Below are 27,884 nucleotides of genomic sequence, written 5' to 3'. Positions count from 1 at the left end.
GGAGAAACGGCTGGGAAATCTGTGGATTAGCCAGAACTACTTACAAAAATGAGAGAACTGGACACTGATATGCTGATGAATTTTTGTGAAACCTTTTAGAAAAGGAAAAAAAGGTTATATTTTTATCTTTCACCTCCTTTTTCTGAAAAATGAGCCAAAGTAAAAGAAAGCACGGAGAACCCAGACGATAACTATTGTACCAGAGGCAGAAAAGCTTCACAGCCCCCACACTTACTATACCTGTGGAATCTTGTAGATGCCTAAGACAGTAGCCATGTGGAGAGAGATACCAGAAGGAAAAAACGACACATGCTTGTGGAACTGAAAAGGGTAAAAAGGAAAGAAATCCATTTATGGCTCACAGTAGCATAATGTGCATCTCCAGCAGTTGTTGGTGGGGAGGAGTACCAGAGTTTCTCTGACCTCTTGCAACTGATGTTGTGCAGCTTCCTGGGAGCAGGAGGAAGACTCTTGCTGCTGCATCTGCCCTGTCCCAACCTCCCTGCTGCTTCCCAGTGACACATGGGAGACAAAGTCTGACAAGCACCAAAGCCCCTCTCCTCCAACCACTAGTGCATAGCTCCCCCAGATGTTTTGTATCATTTATATATTTTCCTCTCACACTTCCTTTTTCAGAAAAATGAACCAAAGTAAAAGAAAGCATTGAGAACCCAGAAGATAATTATTGTACCCGATGCAGAAGAGCTTGACAGCCCCCAGTCTTACTATACCTGTGGAATCTTGTAGATGCCTAAGACAGTAGCCATGTGGAGAGAGATGTCAGAGTCAAGTCCCCCAATAAAAGCTACCTTACTTTTCTTCTTCTCACATTTGAAGTTGGGGACAATCCTTTCTGTGATGGACAGAAGTTTCAGGGTGTTCTGATAAGTCATTCTTGCATTTAAGTAGCTATCAGTGATGTGAAGCCCAAAGGTCATATTTGGTACGATATTAGGATTCTTGTTTATTTCTCTCACAGCAAACACCAGGGAGAGGGTATTCTGGTAGCACTTTGGTGTGTCACTAATAAAAGAGTTATACTGTGTGTCAGATGTATTCTCCTCCTCTCCCTCTTAAGCACATTGGTAACTTCCTGGCTCACATACATGTACATAAATTGCCACATCCTTCCCTTAACTCCTTATTTCCTTTCAGCAACCAATGGACACTCATTGGATGAGAAGTTGCCAAGTCAGAAATTCTGACTGGAGCCTCTCAGATAATCAGTGCTTGGTGTAGGTGGGGAGCAGAAATTAGAGCACATCAGGTGGAACAGGTTTTATTCTTCCATGGTAACTGAGTTTCCCTCTTTCCCTCCTTCAAATAAAATTGTGGCTGTACAAAAAATACTGTAGCCAATGTTAGTCATACTAAGTGAAGGCCGATTATGATTAACAGTTCAGACTAAGTTAGGTGTATTAATTTCAGTGGGTCTACTCTGTAAACCAGCCAGATAGATACTTCGTTTTGCCAAAACAAGTTTGCACCTGCTTTTTTTATTATCCAGTATGGTTTACATTGTATAGCAGCAGGTATAATCCAAAATCTATGATATTCATATGTCACATTTATCTGTGACTGTCAGAATGATAGTGATTGTGAATATCAGGATCCAGCTTTGCTGCAAAGGAAAACCGGACGTTAATGGTGTGAAAGGAAACATAGAGGGAGGTTGAAGATGAAGTTGGGAGAAAGCGGTGAGAGCCATGGGATCAGGTGATAAGAAAGCAGAACAGGCAGAAGATAGAAAGCCCAAGAAGCAGAATCAAGCAACAAAGAAGAAGGCGACAAGATCACAATGTAAAAAGGAGAAAATATATGTTTAACATCCCCCCTTGATAAAAGTCAAATAGAAACGTGGTTTGAGGCTACCATCGTATGATTGGTGTAATTGTAGCATACATGAGCTCACCAAGGGTACACTATGATGGATAGAGATTTTTACTTACAAAAGTTCATCTATGAACTTTGTATTTGGGTGCTCATGGAAATCTTTTTCTTCAAATACAAAGCCAAAATAATTAACAGTCCCTCCAATGATTAGGTCCCCTCTCTGATAATTCTGGTATGGAAGCTGGAACGGCTCCATCATGGTGCATCTAGCCGAGTGTTCCTTGCTCTCAGTTGGAGGCAACTGTAGCCACAGGAAGAGAAGAATCTGCAGCAGAAATGTTATGACCATCTTGGGGCCAACAGGGATGCTGGAAGTCACATTTTTATCTAATCCACCATAAACTACATTGCAAGAACTTTCATTGAATGACTCTGGATAATTCTGATAAAGGAAAAATGCCAATGATCTGGTCCATGAAAACCTTCACGTTTAGAATTTCTCATTTGGGTTCTAAATGACTCAGGATTTATTTTATATGCACTTTCACACTCTAACATTGATTGTGTTCATGGCTTGATAAAATGTACATGGGATTTTGCAAGATGGATGGTGAAACCCAGCAATTTGAGATAATTACTAAGGTATCTCCTTAGAGCATTGAGCTCTGTGACTTATAGTAAGAGCAAAATAATAATGCATATTTGTTATTGAGTAGTTCTCTTGCAATTTCGAGTGCCCCAGGCAAGCAAGCAGTCCAGCTGCAAACTGGTGCCCTGAAGGGAGCTTCCTAGTTTTCCCAACACTCTTCCTCAATCACACCTGCACCATTTCCCCCAACTGTACATGCGTCACCAATGAAGACATGATTTTCAGGGATGTTTCCCTGTACAATAGTTAAGGGAAGGGAGAAAATAGTTAAAATAATACAGGCTCCAGTTGCAGGTGTAATACAGAATGTTACATTTCCTTACAGAAATGGTTAGTGTATGCAGACATCTGTTTTTCTAAACACTTCAGAAATCCCACATTGCATGGGCTAATAGCTGAAATTGACTAGTTACTGTATATTAACAAATATAGATCAATGCCTATGGAAGTGGGGAATTTCCTTTTGTCCTCTTAGAGTTGGAAAGCAATGTGAGGGACTCATGAAGGTGACAATGGAGGCTTAAATGCAGTGGTACAACTTGAAACATACAATACATGTGGTTGTGGCATGTGGGAAGGGAAAGGGCAGTAAGGTCATGAAATCGACAGAGTGACTGACAGAGACAAACTGAAGTTCCAGTATTTCCTATTTATTGGGGGGGGGATAATATATAAGATCCTTCTTGAGTTTTCACTGTTACCCTACAGCGTGAGGTTAGGTATGAGCGTTCTTGGAGCAGCACAATTGTTGCATGGTCAAACACTCTTGGATTTGCAGACAATAAAGTGTCCCTGTTGATGGAAGCACCTAAGGGAAAGGCTATACTTGGAGACTAAAGCTTGGCAGGGTGTTATAAGTTCTCCTGAGGTCTTCACGGTGTTGTTCCTAAGCAAGCAACCTGGGTTCCACTGAACCTTCCCAGTTCAATGAAAAATGGAAAGCTGGCTCAAAGAGGAATTGTGGGTTATGTGTTCCAGTGGTATTCGACCCTTCCCACTACTGGCTTATAAAAACTCACAAGGAGAAGGCAGCCAGCTGGCTCAAGATCACACTGTGATTGGTGATTTTAACCCTGATCTCCTAGGTCCACCTAATATCCCTCCACTTAATTCCACTTCCTTTAAAGAAGACATAGAAGTGAATAAGCTGGAGGAAGGCCATAGTGAGAACTCAGAATACATAGAAAATAGCACTCAACTGTTCTCTTGTGAGCAGGGCATCCCAGATTTAAAGAAGTCAGCCTGGTCTCTGATTGGATCCAGGAATGTCCTGGGATCCGTGCGTCCTCCTTTGGGCAGCCACCGCTGAGAAAAAAGGACACATGTTTGTGGAACTGAAAAGGATGAAAAGGAAAGAAATCCATTTATGGATGCATAACCCGCTGAAGGAAAATAATGTATTTCAGCTACCAGTCAGGACAACTTTTGTGAAGGAATTCTATCCAAATGCAAATCCTCAAGTATGGAGAGAGGAAATCAGTAGTGGGCAAGGAGAGAAAAAGGTGAAAACAATGTGGCAACTGAGCACCACAGTGCCAGCTGAACACATGAGCTCAAGCACTGTAGGTATTCTGGATGATACTGAAGATGGTGGCAGTAAAGAAATGTGTTTTATTACCTTCACTGAGTGCTCTCAGGTCTACTTTACATAAAGTATTAGCAGTATTTCCAATGTAAGAGCCTAGGGCATCTAACAATAGCCAAGTATAAAATCTACATAAGACAGTTATTAAAACCAATATAATAGTAAAAATGCAGTTGAGCAGACAGCAGAAGGAGCATCTACTTTTCATGCCAAAAGTTTTGAGAGAACTTCATCTGAAGTCCTGCAGAGCTACTGCTTGTCAGTATAGATAATACTGAGCTGGACAGAGCAATAATCTGACCCCAGAACCAGGCAGCTTTCTGTGTTCCTGACATTTAGTAGTCACAAGCCTCTTGACATTGAACTTGTGTTTATGTCTAGTAACCATCAATAGATCCATAGAAGCTTCGTAGATAGCACTGAGATAGAAAAATCAACGTTCTGACTCTATATAAGACAACTTCCTTATATTTAGTGAAGTTTTTAATAACTGATGTTTTAATGTATTTTTTATTTTTTGTTGGAAGCTGCTCAGAGTGGCTTGGGAAACCCAGCCAGATGGGCATGGTAGAAATATATTATTATTATTATTATTATTATTATTATTATTATTATTATTATTGGTCTCACAGTAGCAAAATGTGCATCTCTAGCAGTTGTTGGTGGGGAGGAGGAGCAGGTTTCTCTGACCTCTTGCAACTGGTGTTGTGCAGCTTCCTGGGAGCAGGAGGAAGACTCCTGCTGCTGCATTTGCCCAACTCCAACCTCCCTGCTGCTTCCCAGTGACACAAGGGAGACAAAGTCTGGCAAGCACCAAAGCCCCTCCGCTCCAACCACTACTGCAAAACTCCCCCAGATGCTTTTGTATCAGGTATATATTTTCCTCTCACACTACCTTTTTCAGAAAAATGAACCAAAGTAAAAGAAAGCTTTGCGAATCCAGAAGATAATTATTGTACCCGAGGCAGAAGAGATTCACAGCCCCCACACTTACTATACCTGTGGAATCTTCTAGATGCCTAAGACAGTAGCTTTGTGGAGGGAGATGTCAGAGTCAAGTCCCCCAATAAAAGCTACCTTACTTTTCTTCTTCTCACATTTGAAGTTGGGGACAATCCTTTCTGTGATGGACAGAAGTTTCAGGGTGTTCTTATAAGTCATCCTTGCGTTTAAGTAGCAATCAGTGACGTGGAACTCAAAGGTCATATTTGGTAAGATATTAGGGCTCTCGTTTATTTTTTTGACAGCAAACACCAGAGAGAGAGTATTCTGGTAGTACTTCAGTGTGTCACTAATAAAAGAGTTATACTATGTGTCAGAGGTATTCCCTTCCTCGCCCTCTTAAGCACATAGGTAACTTCCTAGCTCACATGCATGTATATAATTTGCCACATCTTTCTCTTACCCCTTTATTTCCTTTCAGCACCCAACGAACACTCATTGGATGAGAATGGTGCCTCTCAGATAGTAAGGGTTTGGTGTAGGTGGGGAGTAGAGACCAGAGCACATCAGATGGAATAGGATCTATTCTTTCATGGTAACGAGTCTCCATCCTTCCCTCCTTCTAATAAAATTATGGCTGTACCAAAAATGCTGTAGCCAATGTTAGTTATACTCAGAGAAGGCACATTAGGATTAATAGATCAGACTAACTTAGGTGTTTTAATTTCAATGAGTCTACTCTGCGTAAAACTCAGTTGCGATACTTGGTATTATTACCCAATATGGTTTACATTTCATAGCAGCAGATATAACCCAAAATCTATGATATTCATATGTCACATTCAACTGTGACTGTCAGATTAAATGATAGTAACTGTGAAAGTGACGATCAAGCTGTGCTGCAAAGGAAAACCAGGCGTTAATGGTGTGAAAGGAAACACAGAGGGAGGTTGAGGATGAAGTTGGGAGAAAGCGGTGAGAGCCATGGGATCAGATGATGAGAAAGCAGAACAGGCAGAAGATAGAAAGCCCAAGAAGCAGAATAAAGCAACAAAGAAGGTCACCAGATCACAATGTAAAGAGAAGAAAATATATATTTAACATTCCTACTGGGGAAAAAATCATGTGGAAACGTGTTCTGAGAATGCCATTGTATGTTTGGTGTAATTGTAGCATACTTGAGCTCACCAAGGGTACACTATGAAGGATAGGATTTTACTTACAAAAGTTCATCTATAAGCTTTGTGTTTGGGTGTTCATGGAAATCCTTTTCTTCAAATAAAAACCCGAAATAGGTAATGATTCCTCCAATGACTAGGTCCCCTCTCTGATAATTCTGGTATGGAAGCTGGAAAGGCTCCATCATGGTGCATCCAGCAGAGTGTTCCTTGCTCTCAGTTGGAGGCAACTGCAGCCACAGGAAGAGAAGAATCTGCAGCAGAAAGGTTCCTACCATCTTGGGCCAACGGGGATGCCAAAAGTCAGATTTCTATCTCATCTACCATAAACTGCATTACAGGAACTTTTATTGAATGACTCTGGATTCTTTTGATAAAGAGAAAATGCCAAAGATTTGGTCCATGAAAACTTGCACGTTCAGAATTTCTCATCTGGGCTCTAAATGACACAGGATTTATTTTATATGCACTTTCACATTCTGATATTGATTGTGTTCATGGCTTGATATAATGTACATGGGGTTTGGCAAGATGGATGATGAAACCCAGCAATTTGAGATAATTACTAAGGTATCTCCTTAGAGCATTGAGCTCTGTGACTTATAGTAATATCAAAATAATAATGCATATTTGTTATTGAGAAGTGCGCTTGTCCCTTATAAGGGACACAGGTGGCACTGGGGTCTAAACCACAGAGCATAGGGTTTGATATGAGTGTTCTTTGAGCAATTGTTGCATGGTCAAACACTCTTGGATTTGCAGATCATAAGGTGTCCCTGTTGGTGGAAGCACCTAAGGGAAAGGCTATACTTGGAGACTAAAGGTTGGCAGGGTGTTAAAAGTTCTCCTGAGGTCTTCACAGTGTTGTTCCTCAGCAAGTAATCTGAGTTCCAATGAAGCTTCCCAGTTCAATGAAAACTGGAAAGCTGGTTCAAAGAGGAATTGTGGGTTTTGAGTTCCATTGGTATTTGACCCTTGTCGCTACTGGCTTATAAAAACTAGCAGAGAGAAGACAGCCAGCTGGCTCAGGGTCACACTGTGAACTTCATGGCTGATTGGTGATTTTAACCCTGATCTCCTAGATCTACCTAATATCCCTCCACTTAATTCCACTTCTTTTAAAAAAGACATAGAAGTGAATAAGCTGGAGGAAGGCCATAGGGAGAACTCAGAATACATAGAACATAGCACTCAACTGTTCTCTTGTGAGCAGGGCATCCCAGATTCAAAGAAGTCAGCCTGCTCTCTGATTGGATCCAGGAATGTCCTGGGATCCGTGTGTCCTCCTTTGGGCAGCCACTATTGAGGAGCACAGGTTTCTGCTCTTATCAGTGTCTAAATAAGTTTAGCAATGAAAGAAGGCAGTTGTGGTGGCTGCTGGGAGAAGCCAGACTCTCCTCCAATCAAAGCGCACGGAGGGAGCTGAAAAACATTGATGTGCCAGGTTGGCAGAGTGTGGAAGCAAAGACAGCCCTTTGCTTCGCCTTTCCCAGCCCCAGTGGATAACTGTGGCTTACTGGCACCACTGGGGTGTGCAGAGCGCATGGCCCCTGGAAACTGTGAGCTCAGCAGGAAGGTGGCGGCAGCACATGGAAAGGAGTGGGGGCATGAGTGGCTGCTGGCACAGGGGGAGCAGGAGGCAAAGGGGCGCTGGGTGCTCTCTGCCCCTCTGGCAGTGGTGGGGGCTGTTCAATGGCAGCTCTTTCCCTCCCTCCCACTGGGCTAGCACCAAGGAAGCTACGGCCTTCACAGTGCTGGAGCCCAGTGGAGGAGAGGTGGTCACTGCCCCTACTCCTCCATTTCTCTGCTACTTCCACCTCATGCTCAGGCCTGAGCTGGGAGTGGAGCTGCAGCCTGGTGGTGAAAGGCAGCCCTGAGGAAGCCGTGGCCCCCGGAGCCCAGTAGAGGATAGGGGCAGTGCTGCTGCCGCTGCCAATACTGCCGCCACTTCCACCCCCGGCATTTTGACTTGTGCCCATGTCCTGGATCCAAAGTGGAAAGTATGCATAGAGGCCCCGGTAGCTTAAGGAGCTACTGGGTGAGGTCCCATAGTCTGGAATGAATAGAAGGGATGGGAGCTTCTAAATGAGAAATGTTGAAGGCCCAAAGGCAGACAATTCCAACAAGAAAGAAAAGTGGGAGGCATCTAAGGAAACCGATGTGGCTGCATAAGGAGCTTACAGATGAGCTGAGAGTCAGGAAGGACATGTGTAAGAAATGGGGAATCATAAAAGAGGAGCATACACAAGTAGCCAACAGTTGTAAGATGAAGATCAGAATAAGGAAGAGAAGTAATTTTTAAAAAAGGGTTATTTGGCTATGTTCAAAGCAAGAGGAAGGACAAACAAGTGGTAGGTCCTCTGTGTGAGGAACATGAGAAACTCTATTAGGTGACAGAGAGAAGACAGAACTACTCAAAGCCTACTTTGCTTCTATCTTCACCCAAAAAGAAAGCAGTGTCCAACCAGGAGATAACCAAATAAATGATTCTAGATTCAGGTAGGTAAGTGTGTTGGTCTGATGCAGTCAAAATAAATAAATAAAATGTTCATTAGCACCTTAGAGACCAACTAAGTTTGTTCTGGGTATGAGCTTTTGTGTATCTGAAGAAGTGTGCATGCACACAAAAGTTTATACCCAGAACAAGCTTAGTTGGTCTCTAAGGTGCTACTGGACATTTTTTTTTATTTAAAATAAATGATGTAAGGATGGAGATGTAGCCCAAGATAGGAAAAGAGGAGGTAAGGGAACAGCTAACAATTTTAAATAAATTCAGATCTCCAAAACCTGATGAGCTGCATCCAAAACCAGAAAGGCTCCTAGAACAGATAATTCTTCTGTCAGTCTGTGAGCTCTTAAAAAGCATGCTGTGATTACCAAGACCCAGCTTGGGTATCTCAAAAATACCCAAAATACCTTTTTTATGGAGTTACATGCTTGGTGGATCAGGGGAATGCTGTGGACACAGTGTATCTTGATTTCAGTAAGGCTTTGGACAAAGCCCCCTAACCTTTTTTTCTGAGGAAAAAGCCACTCTGGGTGGCCTCCAGCATATATGAAAACATAATAAAACATCCACCGTTAAAAAGTTTCCCTATACAGGGCTGCCTTCAGATGTCTTCTAAAGGTTATACAGGGACACTACGAGATATTATGCAACTCTTCTTTTACCACTCAATATACATAAACTCAAAATACATAAATACATAAAAGGTGCCATTTCCAGAAAGCTCCTGCAACTGACTAGATTTATGCAAGGCACTCTACTCTGAAGAGGCTGGGCTAAGACTGGCCTGAACTGCTGCTCTTGTAAAAGGTGGAGACCAAGGGGTGCATTCAACTAAATCCTGAATTATTTAACCTATGTTAGTCATGCTCATTAAATTCAATGGATCTACTCTGAGTAGGATGAATATTGAAGACCACCCCAAGCCTCTTCTAATTTGACATATAGCCTTGCCCACCTCCATCACACATGGAGGAAAGTGCAAAAGTTTTTCCATTTCCATGGGAGAGGGAGTACAAATCTTCTATTTTCCCCTCTCTCCTGTGATTCTCTATAACTTTGAGCAGGATCAAAGAAGACATTTGCTATGGGGGGGGGGACATGATTTCTTTAACAATGATGAGTGAGTCATAAACAACAGCTGCCATAAGTTATGTCTCCTGTAATTATCAAATTAATCATAATCACAGCTATATTTCCCCAACCCAGGAGAGTTCAAGTGGGCACATTCAAAATGTAAACTAAGGCTATAGAAATGCAAGGCTCTTTCATCTGGTTACTGATTCTTCAGTTCTGCCTTCTTCAACTCAGCTGCTGGAGTACTAATTTAAGGCAGAGTCTCTATTATTACAAAGAGATGAAGTGTCCTTTGCAGTAAAGAGTTTTCCTGCAAGATGTTAGTGTTTGTGATCTTACTATTAATACTGCTGCCTCTAACGACATGCAATATTCCTTTTGTTCAGTGCCCCACCAGTGACCCTCTTCCCATTCTTCACAAATATTATCAGTCAGGAGACCTCATGATAGCTGGCATCATGTCTCAGGTCTATACATTCATAAACAAGATAACATTCACAGAACGTCCCTCTGCTAAACTCTTTGATGACCCGATGTAAGGAACTGTGTTTATTTAACAATATAATACATCCATATTAAATGAATTCATATTTTGCTGTTGGTGCAATCGGCTTTCCTTATAAGTAATTATTGTGCTTCTGCGTTTGATGTGCTTTTTTCTGGGGCAGGGAAGTGGGGACCTGAGAGCTCGAGCCCATTTCTGCTAAGTCTTAAATTAATGTTCATGAAGCAAGTCCAGTTTACCACATTTCCAACTTTAATAGTAGCAATAGCAGATGTATTTATTTTCTCTTGTGCATCATAGAATTTGTCCAACCGGATATAATTTGGGTGCAATTTGTAGGCGTGCTCACCTCCTCTAAGGAACAAGTTCTGTCATATTTCAGAATGATTGCTGCAGTGATTCTCCTGCCTGAGCGGACTTGAGGGGGACACAATAGGAATTGTGGGGACAGGGGTGGAGGCTGAAAACAGATTATGCACTCTCAGGAAAGAATGAAGTGGGGGAAATCTCAGCCTGCCAGAAATGGCCTTGGTATCCCAAAGGTTGTGGTGGGTTGGGCAGATCACTCCACTGACTTGCAAAGGGGAAGGGGAGTGATGGAAATAGTAACCTGGATCCCCAGGAAAAATGATGTGAATTAAATCTTACCCTTCCAATGAGGACCGGTTATCAAGGGAAGAAGGGCTGGGCTTTTCTTCCTCTCCATCCAGTTTTTTGGAATTTTGCCTCTTTTCCCCAGGAGAGTGACCTCTCCATTAACTGGCACAGGGAAAGGCAGCGTGGAAAGAGGATTATGTGATTCAAGGAAAGAGGGGTGTGGGGAAAATATTACCCTTGCAGCCAGGACATTGTTGTGGGGTGTTTCTGCCCCCCGCTGAATGGGGATACAAATGTTTCTCAATGGAAAAGAGAGATCTTTTCATAATGTGCATATGGTAAGAGGTAGTGGTTGAAAAGCAACAAATATTCACTTTAAGAAATAAAACAAGCATAGTTTTAAAAATAATACTGATCTGTGATTAATACCAGACCTGGCTGTCAAAACAGAAGAACAAATCCCCTCTTCAACTCAATCTCAGGCTGCTTCTCTTCTGATAAAAGTTGTTGCTTTAAGTTTCCAGGCACCTGAGTTCACTGAGGAACTATTAGATCCAATTCAAGATGCCTTGTTAATATCATGCAAAATCAAGGATGTGAACACTTCACCTGAATCACCTGTACTGATATATCAGCATTTGTAGTTGTAGTAGTAATCAAACTTAGATTGTTCAAACAGAGGTGCTCCTACCTGCAGGCCATAGGGCCCTGGGGGCAGTGGATCAAGGGAGTAACACATGGAATTTCAAAACCCCAACTTAGCATCTTATTGGGAGTGCTATATCTATTGTAGATCACCCTGAATATGGAGTGAAAGGTGGTGTGAAGTATAATTGAAGCCTATTCTATGCATTTGAAATATTGCATGGAACTTGAGCAAGGCAAGAATCAGAAGAAAATTCTCTAGATTGAAATGTTTGAAGTATTTCATCATTATTTCAATAAACAATATGGGATTCTTATCTATATGTCCAGTTTTGTTTGTCAAGGGTATTCAAGCTCTAGTCTGTTCTCATCTGATGTATTTTTCTCTCATTAGATAGATAAGTAGATATGTAGACAATGTCATTTGCTGTAGAAGATGCAAAATGAACCCCTCATTGCAGGCTCATGACACAACTCTACCAGCACATTGTGGCTTTGGTTTTTGCTGTAAAGGAGATAAATGACAACCCACAGAACTTGCCCAATGTCACCCTGGGATTCCACATCTTGAACAGTCACTTTGTTGCAAGCTGGACCTATCATGGCTCCATGGAGCTGCTGTCTGGATGGGGCAGACTCATCCCTAACTATAAGTGTGGTGTTGAGAACAGTCCAGTAGCCGTCATCGGGGGACCAAATTCTGACATCTGTCTCCACATGGCAACAGTCCTGAGTATTTACAAGATGCCACAGGTAAGAGAGCCATTGGAGAAGCCATTCACGTTTCTCCTGCACTGCATCCTTTCATGCTGTAGGTTGAGGGATTCACAGAGATGTGTGCATTGAGTGTGGCCATTTAGGATGCTATTCACACTTCTATTGGATTCTATCCCTTAAGGCCCCAGGTTGATATTACAAAGTGTGAATGACTCACAATGAACAAAACTCATCCCTGCACATAATACACCAGAATACGAGGAACAACCATTCTGTCTTGAATTCTGCATGACATGTTTGATTTCTCAGTGCAGGGAAGGCTAATTCCCCCCTCTCCAATATTTAAGCATTCCAGCACAGAATCCATGATTGAAGTTCAGATGCAGTCCAGTCATCAAAAATCATCATTGCTTGATTGGGCTCAATGGCCTTTACAAATGCATTTTAATTTTATTTTCCCCAATTTATGGTTCAAAGAGCTGTCCTATGGATTCTTCAACAGAAACTAGTCATATTTGCTCTTTATTCTGTGTTCACATGGCTGATACTGTTTGCTTATATGTTCTGATGGTGACATTCACATGGGAAATTTAAGGGAGAAGTGACCCCTGCTGTGCTTTTCCCTTTATTGAAAATATAGGGGAAGCAAAGACCTTAGACTCTATGTATGACTGAGCAAAAAATCAAATGTATGCAGTGGTACCTCTGGCTGTGAACTTAATTTGTTCCGGAGTTCTGTTCTTAACCTGAAACTGTTCTTAACATGAGGTACCATTTTAGCTAATGGGGCCACCTGCCTTCGCCATGCCGCCAGCACACGATTTCTGTTCTCACCCTGGGGCAAAGTTCTTAACCTGAGGTACTACTTCTGGGTTAGCGGAGTCTGTAACCCAAAGTGTTTGTAAGCTGAGGTACCACTGTAAATTGAAGGAATTCTAGCCACTCCATATAGGGCCCCAATGTTCAACTTTTATGTATCTTTATTTTAAAAAAGTTTTAAATTTTCTCTATGCAGTCTCAACTGTGTTCATTCACCATAAGAGGGTATATAAAAACACCAAAGTGGATGGAATTTGCAAGCATAATTTTTACAATCATTTTCAGTTCATCTATGGCTCTTCTCCTATGCTGAGTAACCACATCCAAGAAGAGTTCTTTCACCGAATGTTCCCTGATGTGGCTCATCAGTATAATGGGATTCTCCAGCTACTGCTGCATTTCAGCTGGATGTGGATTGGGGTGGTGACTCTGAGTGATGACAACGGAGAGAGATTTGTACAAAACATCCTTCCCATGTTTGCCGGAAGAGGTATTTGCTGTGATTATACAGAAACATTTCCCAAACTAACCTTTTCAGGTGAGTCTATGGAAATGGTGGAGGACGGTTCTAAAACAATCAGTGTTATTATGCACAGCACCGCCAATGTCGTGGTTGTGATTGGTGAAATTCAGACCATGATGGTATTGGGAATAATACCCACCTTGGCAGAAACAATCAATATGCCAGTGGACATCAAGGCAAAAGTCTGGATTATGACTGCCCAGATGGATTTTACATCGTTTTCCTTTCAAAGAAATTGGGACATACGCTTTCTCCATGGTGCCATTTCGTTTGCAGTTCATTCAGCTAATCATCTAGGATTCCAGAAATTTCTTCAGAAGAGAAACCCTGTCACAGAAAGGGAGGATGGTTTCATCAGAACTTTCTGGGAAGAGGCATTTCTTTGTTCTTTTGAAAATAAAGACAATGATCTCTGCACTGGGACAGAGAAGCTTGAGACTCTTCCTGGGTCTGTCTTTGAAAGGAGCATGACTGCCCACAGCTACAGCATCTACAATGCAGTCTTGGCACTGGCACATGCTTTACAACACATGCATTTCTCCAGATTCAAACACAGTGTAATGATGGATGAACTAAGAGGGAATAGGCTGGATCCACAGCCATGGCAGGTAATGTCCCTCTATTGCTAATATAGAATAGTTCGCCATCTTTCAGGGTGCAAAAATAGTTTCTTGACTGTTTAGAAAGCTCTTTTTCTTGTTGTTGATTAGTCGTTTAGTCGTGTCCGACTCTTCGTGACCCCCTGGACCAGAGCACGCCAGGCACTCCTGTCTTCCACTGCCTCCCGCAGTTTGGTCAAACTCATGTTCGCAGCTTCGAGAACACTGTCCAACCATCTCGTCCTCTGTCGTCCCCTTCTCCTTGTGCCCTCCATCTTTCCCAACATCAGGGTTTTTTCCAGGGAGTCTTCTCTTCTCATGAGGTGGCCAAAGTATTGGAGCCTCAGCTTCAGGATCTGTCCTTCCAGTGAGCGCTCAGGGCTGATTTCCTTCAGAATGGATAGGTTGGATCTTCTGGCAGTCCATGGGTCTCTCAAGAGTCTCCTCCAGCACCATATTTTTTTCTTTTTCTTCTTACCCTCATCTTTCAGCATAGAAATTTGATAGGACTGCTATATCTTTCATTTTAAAACACATGGGGCAAATCTGCAACATTAAAGCACTCTTGTTTCACTTTAAGAGCCATGGCTTCCACCAAGGAATCTTGCGAACGGTAGTTTCTTGATGGTCTCCTCACAACTCTCAACTCCTTTAAGCAACTTCCCTTTCCATAATTCTCCGGGGGAAACCATGACTGTAACAAGAGTTCTTTAAATGTATGTTGTGGGTGAGCAGTTAGAATTACTGTGAACAGAATCCGTGATCTCGACCTTGTGCAGAGTTGAAATGAATCTTCTCCACATATGCTGCCTTCTGGGATATCTTCCAGAGAATAAAAGGCTAAAAAGTAAGCCCTACACAGATCCAGAGTGGAGCCTCTTAGGCGGATGGATGTTATTTTCTATGCTTCCTTCTGGCAACCCCTGAAACCAAGCTGGTGCCAAACGTCCTGCTCTGCTTTCCTTTCGACCACATCAGCAAGACTGAGAGGGGAGCCTTGTCCTCTGGGCAGCCCAGGACTGTCCAGGCTTGCACCCCGGGGAGGTCAACTTCAGTGCTGCTAACACAGCGGGTTGACTTAACCCCTGGAGCCACACTCCATTGTTCTCGAGAAAAACAGATGCCAACAATTGGAGGGACAGAATATCATCCTGTTATACATCTGTATCTTTCTAATACCCTCGTGGATTTCTTCCCTCTTCTCTTCACTAATTTAGCTCCACCACTTTCTGAGAGGCATCTCATTTAACAATAGTGCTGGGGAAGAGGTTTCATTTAGCCAGAAGGGGGATTTGGTAACTGAATTGGATATCATCAACTGGATCACATTCCCAAATGACTCCTTTTTCAGAGTTAAGGTCGGAATGATGAACCCCCAGGCTCCCTTAAGCAAGAGACTCTCCATTCATGATGATACCATCACGTGGCCCATCAGGTTCAACCAGGTAAGGTCCATTTCAGAGTGTCTCCAGACATTTCCTCAATGCTAAAAAAGGGGGTCCACTATTCAAACTCTGAAACAGCTATTCCAAGATGCAACTAGTTGTGATTTAACTCACCTCCTGAAGAAGAGGGGGACCAACATTCAACTGAAAACAGCACAGGCAGTGGGAAGTTTATAATGGCAAAATGTGATATAGAAAGAAGTTGGATAGGTGGGCTTATTTATAACTGAATTTAAAAAACCAAAAAAGTACAGATGAACCATGAGATGGGATGTTGAGCTGCTTGTGCGTAAAGTGCCTAGTCCCTCAGTGTTTGGCTAAGTCCACAAACCACTGTCTGTAACGGAGCCCCATAAGCATGGCTCCGTCAGTCGGTGGCAGAATCCGACAGTGGGCGTTTACGGAATTTCTTCTAGCATAAAAGCTCCTTAACGGAAACACGTCTTCTGGACTCTCTGCGTGACAGTTTCCGGCGAGGAGTGGGTGTCCCTATAGGAGGTCCTGAAACCTCCTCGCTGTTCTCGTTGGAATTGTCTCTGAGCCCTCCTTCCGACTCACTTTCCCTTGGAGCTCTTTCTCTTCCCCTGCTGGTTCCCTCCTCCGCTGATAAGTCTCTCTCAACCTCTGGGAGCCCTTGCACCACCGGTTCTTCCGATGACAGTTCCCTGACAAACCACATCACTGTTTTTCATTGTTACCCCAAACATTGCTGTAGCATAACATAACAATACCTTGTTTGGACCGCTGAGATTCTCGGATAATGTTCAAAGGAGCCACAGCTAAAAAACTTATATGGTTAGGAAGCGACAAAGCAAATTTCATCACCTAAAGTCTGAAACATATACTTGTGAGAAGAAAGCAAGACACACAGAACCAGGAAACTTTGGCAACTTATGTATTTATTCAATATAAAATCAATCAGTAAAAATAAATAAATGAAGAGCAGAAGCACCCCAGAACCTAAGGGTGAGGTGTGAGCCAAAGTTCTCAAAGGCCCCATAAAAGTGGGTTCAGGGTGTTTGCGGCCTGCTCAGTGTTCAGCAGGGGACATTCAGTATCAGACAGTGGGAGGGCATTTGCTGTGAAGCAAACAACAGAAGGACCAAGGGCAGCAGCTCCTTGGGATGTGAATGGTCATCCTGATCTGATTGGCACTTCAGACTTCCTGCCAGTGTGGGAAACAGGGAAGTAAATTTGGCCCAATCTGAGGAACAGGTATGGCATGTTTAAGTCAGAAATTACCATCTTCTTTCCTTTTTGGACAGGCACAACCCCTTTCTCTGTGTAATGAGAATTGCCAATTGGGCTACAGTCGGACCAAGAAGGAAGGGAAACTACCTTGCTGCTATGATTGCATCCCGTGCCCAGAAGGGAAGATTTCAGATCAGAAGGGTCGGAGATTTTTTATTTATTTTTGGGATATACTAGTTATAAGAATTGTCAAGAATGATCCAGTACATGAAAATTAAAATAAGCAGAGAAGGATGGTAAGAGAACGGTGTCCAAAGATACCAGTAAGATGTACCTGTTTGGAGCATAGTCTCATATGCTCATGGAAGGCAGAGGTAAGGATTTCAGCATACCAGGAGATGATGGAAACAGGGAGAACTTATGATTGGTGATATCCAGGTGGTGAACTTCTCTTCTTCCAATTGTAGTGGAGACCTGCATTGCTCTGGAATCCTAAGTAAATACAGCCCTCTTGTATATAGAAATAATTGGGCCAAATACCTATATATATTTTAACAGTACTGATCCAGCAGCCATCATTCAAGGCTTTCTGGCCATTTGCCTTGATTTCTTCTGGGCGCAAAAGGCTTCACAAGTATAGTATAGTATTTTTCATTTTTCTTTTTCAGACATGGACGACTGTTTTGAATGCTCTGAAGATCAGTATCCAAACAGTGACAAGGATGGATGCCTTCCGAAAGATAAAACTTTCTTGTCTTATGGAGAACCGTTGGGGATCAGTCTGGCCACTTTTGCTGTCTGCTTTTCTTCCATCACAGCTGCAGTGCTTGGAATATTCATGAAACACAAGGCGACTCCCTTAGTCAAAGCCAACAACAGGAACCTCACCTACGCTCTCCTCCTCTCCCTCCTCCTCTCCTTCCTTTGTGCTCTGCTCTTCATTGGCCAACCTAACAAGCTGACATGCATCCTACGGCAAACTGCTTTTGGCATGATCTTCTCAGTTGCCATTTCGTGCATATTGTCCAAAACCGCCATTGTGGTTCTGGCTTTCATGGCTACCAAGCCTGGCTCCAGCATGAGGAAGTGGCTGGGAAAACAATTGGCCAGCTCCATTGTTCTTTCCTGCTCCCTTATTCAAGCCACAATCTGTAGCATATGGCTGGCAACTTCTCCTCCTTTCCCAGACGTTGACATGCACTCAATGACTGAAGAAATAATACTAGAATGTAATGAAGGCTCCACTCTTATGTTTTATTGTGTCCTGGGATTCATGGGTTGGCTGGCCATTGTGAGCTTCACGGTGGCTTTCCTAGCTAGAAAGTTGCCTGACAGTTTCAATGAAGCCAAATTTATCACTTTCAGCATGTTGGTGTTTTGCAGTGTGTGGTTGTCCTTTGTTCCAACCTACTTGAGCACCAAGGGCAAATATATGGTGGCTGTGGAGATCTTCTCCATCTTGGCCTCCAGTTTTGGGTTACTGGGTTGCATCTTTACCCCCAAATGCTATGTTATTTTACTGAGGCCTAAGCTGAACAGCAGGGAGCAGTTAATTAGAATAAAGAATTAAGAACTGACAAGAGGGACTCACTGGTCCAGGCAATTCTTTGTCACTGGAAATTAGAGATACTTCTATCCAGATCATTGTCAGTTAGATATGTATTAATTGAAAACATGAAGTTGCGTGGCGAGTTCCCACCTCCCCCCGAGGAAATAAAGACACAGGACACAAGAATTCAGGTTAATGGGTCAAATTAGTCCACAACTTTATTGATTACAGGAATTGAGCTGTATTGGCTTAGGCATTGGTCCTACTACTAACCGGCTTGAAAGCCGGAAGGGTTAACCACCAGTGGGAGGAGTCCTGCTGAGGCACGTCAACTAGGACCTCCCCCCAGTGTCACCGCATGGGGGCGTGCTGAGGGCCCACACCTCCTTAGGCTTAGGACAAGGCCACGCCCCCCGGAATCCTTTACCGGACTACCCTTTTTGGGGGAAGGTGATGGCGCTCCTTCCCCCTTCATTTGCATAACAATAAGACTGTACCCCCACCAATGCCTAACCGCCAATACCAAAGAGTTGTGATGGTTTGCTACGAGGTAGGCGAAAACCAAATGGCTGGTGCCAATCTGCCATTTGGGAAAATTCCTACCAGGCCCCTTGACGGCAACCACCTGAGTTCATAGCAACGTCAGATAACCTAGCCTAACGAGGGTGGGATGGGAGGGAAAAAACCGGGACAGCTGTAGGAAAGGAAAGAGGAGGGGCCTCGGCTGTGGCAGGTTTAAATAGCCGAGGCCCCGCCCCCGGAGCCAGCTGACTGGCTGGCCCAGGGAATGATGTGCCCGGGGATTCCCTTAGCTATCGCGGGGGCTGAAGCCCACAACCCCACCTCCTTTGTTATCGCAGAAGTGGCTTTAATATAAACCGAGTCCCATATTTTCTGAAGTTTCGTCCTGGTTCATCATATCTCAATCAACCATGATTTATCCACACACATGGCATCTCATTCATTTCCACTACTCTCCATGGTCTTGACACCAATGTAATCATGTGAAACTGTGAAACCAGAAGGAGCATTTTGTGAGGTTATTAACTGGCATATAATTTCGCAGCGCACCCTCAATTATCTACACACCCAATATTCCACATCACAATATAAAATCTCCTTTGCCTGCTGATAATAGTTGTTCAATAGTTCTGTTAGATTTACTTGAGTGGAGTGGGAAGAGTGATAAGGGATGCAAACTCATCCATTGGATAATAACATTTTGACCCTGCCTTAATATATTAAAATTAATTCAGATTTTTTTCAAATATGCATGGGAACAGATATATTTAACTCATAATAAATATCTTGCCATCCCAATCAGGAGAATCTTGCTGAGATCTGAACAAAAAGCAACTTCTTTTCTTTTGTAGAGTACTACAGTACATGAGTTCATCTAAGCACCAAAGGGAAAAACCTGGTGGCTGTGGAGATCTTCTCCATCTTGGCCTCCAGTGCTGGGATACTGAGCTGTATCTTATCCCCTAAATGTTTCTTAATTATCTTGTGGCCAGAACTGAATAATAAGAAGCAAGACAAGATCGAATCATGTAGTACCTCTGGAGTAGAAACCCAGTCCTTCAGAATCAGTGAGATCTCTTCCAGAACAGGCTGCCTATCTCATTCCTGGACATAGGAACAAGCAAACCACAGCTATTTCTGTGTTCTCAGTTTTTGGCTTCAGCCTATTAGCTTTCATTGAGCCCATTATGATACTCGCAGACACTGAGGGATTTTTCTGTACACAACACCCTTCCTAACCCTGATGAGACCTCTCTGCCCTTTTTTATTCATTTTCATTTGTGGCCCTAGTAAAACAGTGCTGGTGGAGAGTTTCCCATATACATCAAGAAGAATGCCATGCATAGAATGGCTCAGAAATTGCTGCAATGACGTGATCTGAAGGGGAGCTGCATTCCCTATGGGTTGTACACAACTAAGTTTGATTCGGAGTGACTCCATTGAAGACAATGAACCAATGTTGATCATTCTCACCATCTAAAATAGGTCTAGTGGGGCTAGCAGTGGGTCCAAGCCCATTCTCCCCGCATCTGGACATAGTTTGGAATAGTCTCCCTGTTCCCAAAACCCACAAAGAAGTGCTGCACAGCATAGGTTGTCCATTCAATATTGCAGGGGGCACAGAATGCAGGGGATTGAATTAGCAGAGAAAGCATTAATTTTTGCAAATAAGTGATTAAAAATGAATTGTTTTATTATTATTTTTCTCACATAGGATATTCATCACTAAGAATTATTATTTTTATATTGATGTTTAATGTTTTGTCCTAAGGGCGGGGGGATGAATTGTAGCACTGGCATTTTTATCCCAGGCATGCTCTGCTTCCTCATAGATTCAATATTTGGAGTCATTGTAGCTCAGCCTAAATCCCCCTTCTCTGTCATGCTGGTGCAGCTAGAAGGGATCAGGCAGATCTGCTGAATTGTGAAGTTCTGAGACCTTAGAGAGTAATTCTTCCTAACAGTGTGAGCTGTTTCATAAGGGGACAGGTGGTCTTGCATGCTAGTAGAACCCCCTTCATTAAAAGTTTCTAAGCAGATGATGGATAGCCAGCTTTGCAGGACTGTGTGGCAGAGTTGGACTAGATTATCTTTTAGGTAAAATTCCATGATCTGACAAATATTTTTCTGGCAGGAGTTTTGCTCCTGTTGATGCATAACAGTATCCAAAAACACTGCAGAATCATTATCTACTCTGCAATTATCAAAATGTCTATAATCTGCCCAGAGTGCCAGTAGCCTTCTAGAAGTGAGTACGAAAAGGTATTGATAAAAAGACTGAAATGATGATAAGGAAACCCAATGTTCCACAGACAGCTAAGATTAGGGGAAAGAGAGAGGCAGGTCTCTATCATTTGGATAATTCCTCCACCCACCCCCATGTATAGGGCAATTCTGAATTTTGTGTTTTCAATTAGAATTCAAGACACACCTCTGAAAAACTGCTGAGCTTAATGGTTAGGCAAAGGTAATAAATCCATGTGAGAATTACATTCCCAGAGTCTTCAGCAATCTAAACCATCTTTCAATCAGAGCAGTGGCTTGTTTTATACACACAGAGAGAGGAATTTGCACATGTATTGGGATGCTGCTGCTTCTGATTCTGCTGCTTCCGAACATGGTGTGCTATGTGCATGCTGTTAAGTGCACCAGAAATAATCCCGAAGATGTTCCACATGAGTGGCACCAGTCGGGTGATTTCCTCATCAGTGGGATAGTGTCTCAGCTCTCAAATCCTGTGTTCTCCAAAGTTTCCTTCAACCAATACCCTCCTCAACACTCCCTGATCAAGTTCCCACTGTAAGCAAAAGTTTTTATTTTTAATTGAGAAGTTCTGTATATCTGCATGAATAATTGCTTTTTTAATTTGGTTTTTAAAAGAAATATTAAAGGTTAAGAAAAGGACATTCTCCAACATATGTGTAATTAGGCTGTGCTTGTACTGGTAATTGGACATTTGGAAATATTAGCCTTATATTATCTATTTGCTCTCTATTCTGGCTCTGGTACATAGGTGCTCAGTCTGCCCATTTTAGAAGGGGACAGGTGAGGAAGCTTTCCATTGCACCAATATATCCACCCATTCAAACATATTTGTCCACATAATGTTGGAGAGATGACAAATTGGAGCCACATCTCGTGCTTCAAGAAAGAGGATGATAGAAAGCTGCCTTAAATTGAGTCAAACCAATGGTCAATCTATTAACTATTCTCTGTAGCCAAATGAAATTTGAAAGAAGAAACATAGCAGGTGAATGACCCCCAGCCCGCAAGAATACTGCTGCAATTCTATATACATTACCTGAGCATAAGCTTTGCTGTAGATAGTGGGACTTATGTATGAGTAAACATGCATAGGATTGGGCAGTGATTGGGAGGTTTCAGAATGAGTGACTGGTATGTGTGAAAGTTGATGGAGGGAGGGAGGGAGGAAGAAGGGGACTGTCCTTACCTGTCACAGTCCCTTCTGTCTCCTTCACCCACTAAATACCTCTCAGGACAGTCCATCCTACCCTGTTAAATGCTTTTTAGCCTTCTTACTCTTCTATACGTGCCCAAAAGTACAGAAAGGGGAATGAAAATATCACATATCATGGAGAAGAAAGAAGACAGTCTCAGAAAGTCTCAGCCCCCCAGGGGAGAAGCTGCTGCAGACTCCACAACTGGCTTTCCTGAATAGGGGAGATGTGGACTGGTTTCATCCTGCACAGCATTTGATAGGAATGGGTGTGAGGCCCTCAGCCCAAAGTTCTTACTTCACTCATTGGCAGGGACTTAGTGCATCCAAGCTAGGCTAGCTCATTGCACAGAAATTGTGGTGGAAGCAGAAGTCTAAAACCACTGAGAGCCAGTGTGGTGTAGTGGCGAGTGTCTGACTGGGACATGGGAGACCAAGGTTAGAATCTCCACTGGGTGACCTTGGGCCAGTGCCTGCCTCTCAGCCTAACCTACATCCCTGGGCTGTTGTAGGGATTAACTGGAGAAGGGATTTTGAGCTCCTGGGGGGGGGGAGAGTGAGATATAGGTTGTTGTGGCTATAAGACCATGAGACAATCTTTTGAAGCACAAGCCTTGATTCCACCATGAAACAGCAAGTCCCTTTATCTGCAGCATGGTGACCAAGTTCTACCAACACATCCTTGCCCTGGTGTTTGCTGTTGATGAGATCAATGAGAATCCCAGGATCTTGCCCAATGTCACCCTCGGGTTCCACATCTATGACAGCTATACTGATTCAAGGAGGACTTACCGCACCACTTTGGACCTGCTCTTTAAATCACACCAGTTTGTCCCTAACTACAAATGTGGCACCCAGGAAAATGTAATAGGAGTAATTGGAGGACTTAGTTCTGATACTTCGTCCTGCATGGCAGATATCTTGGGTCTTTTCAAGATTCCACAGGTAGGATCTGAGTACTGGAGCTCAGAGGCTTTCCTCTCACCTCCCCCATAATTCACTCTTCTACTCTTTCCAGCAGTAGTTTGATGAAGTGTAAAGATAGAACGATGTGATGGGAAGAAGAAGAATGAACTGAAATTTGCATTCATTACTATTCAATGATGTGCATGAGAGGTGTGTAGGTTTAAAATGATTTGTGTTTCGTTTGTAGAGAGGAGAATTGTTTGAGGTGTGATAGAAGGAGAGGGGCTGTTCACCTTGGGGAATTACAGCAGCACCATCTCAAGAACCCTAGAACCCCAAAGCCAGAAGAACCCCCCTTCTCTCTGCCTTTCCTCCGCATACACTCATTCCTTTGAAGTCTACTGGAAAGCAGATTGTAGTCAAACCACTTGTAAATGACTTCATAGTGTCTATAAGCTGATGCTCCCCCCAACCCCAACCCCCAACAACAGGAATATTCTCCTTAAAAGAAGTTAGCTCAGAATGAAACGAACGGGTTTCAATATAAATCTCAATATAAATCTCATATAATAATAATAATAATAATAATAATAATAATAATAATAATAATTATTATTATTATTATTATTATTTTTATTTATACCCTGCCCTCCCCAGCCAAGCCTCCCTCAGGGCGGCTAACACCAGGTATAAAAACAATTGATTGAAATACAACTTAAAAACACAATTAAAATAAAACATTAAAATGCAACCTCATTTCAGTAGGAACTCAAATAAACATCAAGTGTTTACCAAGGCCAACTATCCAGACTGGTCCTACATGGGCCAGAAAAAAGCCAGGGAAGTCCCCAAATAGGAGTTCCATCACAGAAGGAGAAAGGAAAAAGGATAGAGGGGGAGGGGATCAAGTTGATTCCAAGCCAAAGGCCAGGCGGAACAACTCTGTCTTACAGGCTCTGCGGAAAGAAATCAGATCCTGCAGGGCCCTGGTCTCATGAGGCAGAGCGTTCCACCAGGCCGGAGCCAGTGTTGAAAAAGCCCTGGCTCTGGTTGATGCTAATCTGACTTCTTTAGGGCCCGGGACCTCTAGGGTGTTGCTATTTAGAGTGTATGTTGACCAAAATTGTCAAGAGTGTCAGGAATGTCTACATTAAGAGGGTTGTGTAGTTTTCTTAGTGTGAGTAAAAGGTGGAGGAACCTGTCCGAACAGAAGGAAATTGGGCATAGAATCATATAATCTTAGAGTCTGAAGGGACCCCAAGGGTCATCCAGTCCAACCCCCTGCAGTAGAGGAATCTCAGCTGAAGCATCCATGACAGATGGCCACCCAACCTCTGCTTAAAACCCTCCAGGGAAGGAGAGTCCACCACCTCTAGTGGAAGTCTGTTCCACTGCTGTATAGAATGCCACTGCCTGTATAGAATTGCACTAATTTGAAATCTGCGGAAATAATTATCTCCTCTTCCAACTCTTACTTTTTTTTTAAGATTTCATATGGCTCATTTGAGCCAGCAGTGAAGAATCAAATCAAGTTCCCTTCCTTTTACCGCATGGTACCCAGTGAAGCCCTGCAATACAGAGGAATTATTCAGTTGCTTCTGCACTTCAAGTGGAAATGGGTTGGGCTCTATGCTATAGATAATGAAGGTGGAGACCGATTCCTACAGACCATGGAGGAAATGCTTTTGCAGAATGGAATCTGTTCAGCATTCACAGAAAGAGCTCAAACGCACCTGCGCCTCTCTGACAGCATACAGGAGATGCTCTACCACAAACAAAGTACTTTGCCAGTGTTCATGCAGAGCAACGCCAATGCAGTTGTTATATATGGAGAAAGTGCCTCTATTACGTGGTTGGGAGCAGTTATAGGGGGAATCAAGATAAGTCAAATACTATTTCTGCAAAATAAGAGGCTCTCTACAGCAAAAGTGTGGATTACAACAGCCCAAATAGATTTCACATTATACCCCATTCAGACGATTACTGATATGGACAGGCACATGTTCCATGGCGCTATCTCCTTCACAATTCATTCAAAGGAAATAGAGGACTTCCAAAAGTTTCTTCAGCTTGTAAATCCTTCATGGGAAAATGAAGATGGATTTATCAAATATTTCTGGGAGCAAGCATTCAGTTGTTCATTATCCAACTCATCAGCTGTGTCTGCATTCATCTACGGCAGATGTACTGGAGAGGAGATGCTAGAGAGCCTTCCTGCCCCTTATTTTGAAATGAGCATGACTGGCCACAGCTACAGCATTTACAACGCCGCCTATGCTTTGGCCCATGCCTTACATATCTTGCAGTCAGCTGGGCTGAAAGGCAGTGCAAGGGAGTCCAGCAACAGAATGGTTCCTCAGAATGTGGAGCCCTGGCAGGTAATGTTTCCTCATCTCCAATGTCAACTGTCCTTATATGGGTTCTGGACAATTTCCTGGATCCAATATCCATGGTGTGACCAACCAGGTTCCTGACCTACAGGATATTTCTATCAAGCTTTTATTTTCTCAGCTTTCCTAAGTCTTCTTCCAAATACTGATCCCATATAACCATGATTTTCCAGATTTATTTCTACGCCATGTATCATTTTGCAAGTACTCTGCAGCACCCGCCACAGTTGAATTTTATACCCTTTCATGATTTGTTACTCCCTTGCTGCTTCTGCAAGTAGATTACTATCCATGATGAATTGTAATGACTTGTAGCCATATAAGAAAATGACCTTCAGCTCCTCGTTCTCTTTCCACCCAGCTCCACTCAATCCTTCACAAGATCTCATTCAACAACACTGCTGGAGATGAAATTGCACTGGATGAGCATGGAGAATTAGCAGCCGGATTTGACATGACAAACTTGGTCACGTTCCCAAATAAATCGTATGTCAGAGTCCAAGTAGGGAGGCTGGATCCTCCTGGCAAAGTGCTCACCATTGATGAGGACAGAATTGAATGGCACCGAGGCTTAACTCAGGTGAGGAGACAATACACAGCCTTGTCGTACTCCTTTCCCAATTTTGAACCAATCAGTTCAAAATGTTTTTGGATTACAACCAATTTTTTTTTGGAGGCCCCATTGGCGAAAGCACGCCTTGGGTTACAACCTGTTTTGGTTTACAACTGGACCTCCGCAACAGATTATGGTTGTAAACCAAGGTATCACTGTAATACAAATAGGATAAAATGTTTTATTAGAGGGTAAATTGATATATGGAGGTTGAGTATTTCACTGAAGGCACGACATCATTTTATGAACTACCTTTTCCTATACACACATAACTGATTCTTAAATAAACCATTATGATGAAAAATGCAATATTTAGAGGCCTTACATCTTTAACCAAAGAGAGTCCTTGGCTTTCAGATAATGCATAATACTGACTGTTTTGTGACTGTGTGAAATCCCTGAGGCAAATCTCTAGTTAGTGATGCAAGATTGAATGTTAAACTATTTGATTCACTGATCAGGCTAAGTATGCAAATTTGAATCTGTCTTTGTATAATACTTAACAGGGCAGATATTCCCACTACTTATTGTATATCTGTGTACTTACAGCTTTTGCATTCTGTATCACTTGCCCTCCTGTTTGCTGGTCGATTATCTGATACAATATGAAAAAAGATGAATTCAACTGTTCCTATATATTTGGGCAGGTGCCACCTCTTTCAGTATGTAATGACATCTGCCGCTCTGGTTATGGGAAGAAAAAGAAGGAGGGGAAGACCTTTTGCTGCTATGCTTGTGTTCCTTGTCCTGATGGGATGATATCAAATGAGAAGGGTAGGATATGCTATGTTGTAAAAGATCAAGCGATGCATTTTATCGAAGTAAAATGTGGGCAACTCTTTTGCAAGTTCATTCTCATTAACATAGTGGCCATTTTTAAATTATGGCATTATGCATGGATCCCCACTTTTACATAGACACAACAATCTAATTGATATTTTGTTATAATCATACCAAGGAATATATCAACAGCTCAGTGAATGATACATTAAGTTCTCAGATATCTCTGATAGCACAGGCATTGGACTCATGATCTTGAATGCATGAATGGAACTTTGAGTAGCTGTAATTGTGGAACAAAGATTAAAGATGATGTTTGAAGTCATACTCAAAAATGAAGAGCTTGAGAGATTTCTGGGGTTTCCAATGAGCAGCTGTTTTGTAAACATCTTTGGAGGCATCTACAACGGTTTAACCTGAACGTAAAAAGAAACTCCCACCTTCTAGTACCAGTCCCTGTCAGAACAATGAAGTGGAGGTTTGGTCTTCCTTCTCCGTCTTCTCCAGTCAACCATCCCTGCACCAGAGATCATGGCTAGTTTAACCTTCATAGCCCTCACATTGATATGACAGGGAAGGCCTACCAATTTAATCACTCTCTAAGTCTCTTAGCTTTCTGTGGGTGAGTTAGGCATGCAACATCATGCATACACTGAGAGTTTTTGGAAAAGATTTTGAGCACCACAATGTAGGTAGGAATACAGGAATATGAACTGATTGCCATACCCATTGGAGGAAAGATGGGAACTTGCTATGTGTACAAGAACAGGAAGGACATAATACATTGACAAGAAAAGGAAGTATAGGGATACTATGGAATATAAGAGGAGAGTCATATTCAACTAAATCATTGTGG

At 42.6% G+C, this 27,884-nt stretch overlaps 1 protein-coding gene and 1 long non-coding RNA gene across 2 annotated transcripts in view; one reads left to right on the top strand and one right to left on the bottom strand.

Moving 5' to 3' along the window:
- The window catches only part of LOC310751424, a 226,988-nt gene that overhangs the window by 81,051 nt on the left and 118,053 nt on the right, over positions 1 to 27,884 (bottom strand). The gene's annotated exons all lie outside the window — the stretch shown is intronic.
- On the top strand, positions 6,719 to 18,381 carry LOC310750926 (vomeronasal type-2 receptor 26-like; the record flags this gene model as incomplete). Its single annotated transcript, XM_083589323.1, has 7 exons — positions 6,719 to 6,757; positions 10,157 to 10,305; positions 11,979 to 12,270; positions 13,339 to 14,184; positions 15,393 to 15,620; positions 16,886 to 17,012; positions 17,480 to 18,381. 7 exons carry the CDS (start codon positions 6,719 to 6,721, stop codon positions 18,379 to 18,381), a joined length of 2,583 nt encoding a protein of 860 aa, XP_083445449.1.

Source organism: Podarcis filfolensis, assembly GCF_964270895.1.
Source record: "Podarcis filfolensis genome assembly, chromosome: 16".
Classification (NCBI taxonomy): domain Eukaryota; kingdom Metazoa; phylum Chordata; class Lepidosauria; order Squamata; family Lacertidae; genus Podarcis; species Podarcis filfolensis.
The sequence above is the reverse complement of the archived record's forward strand: the minus strand, read 5'-3'. Positions and strand labels throughout refer to the sequence as shown.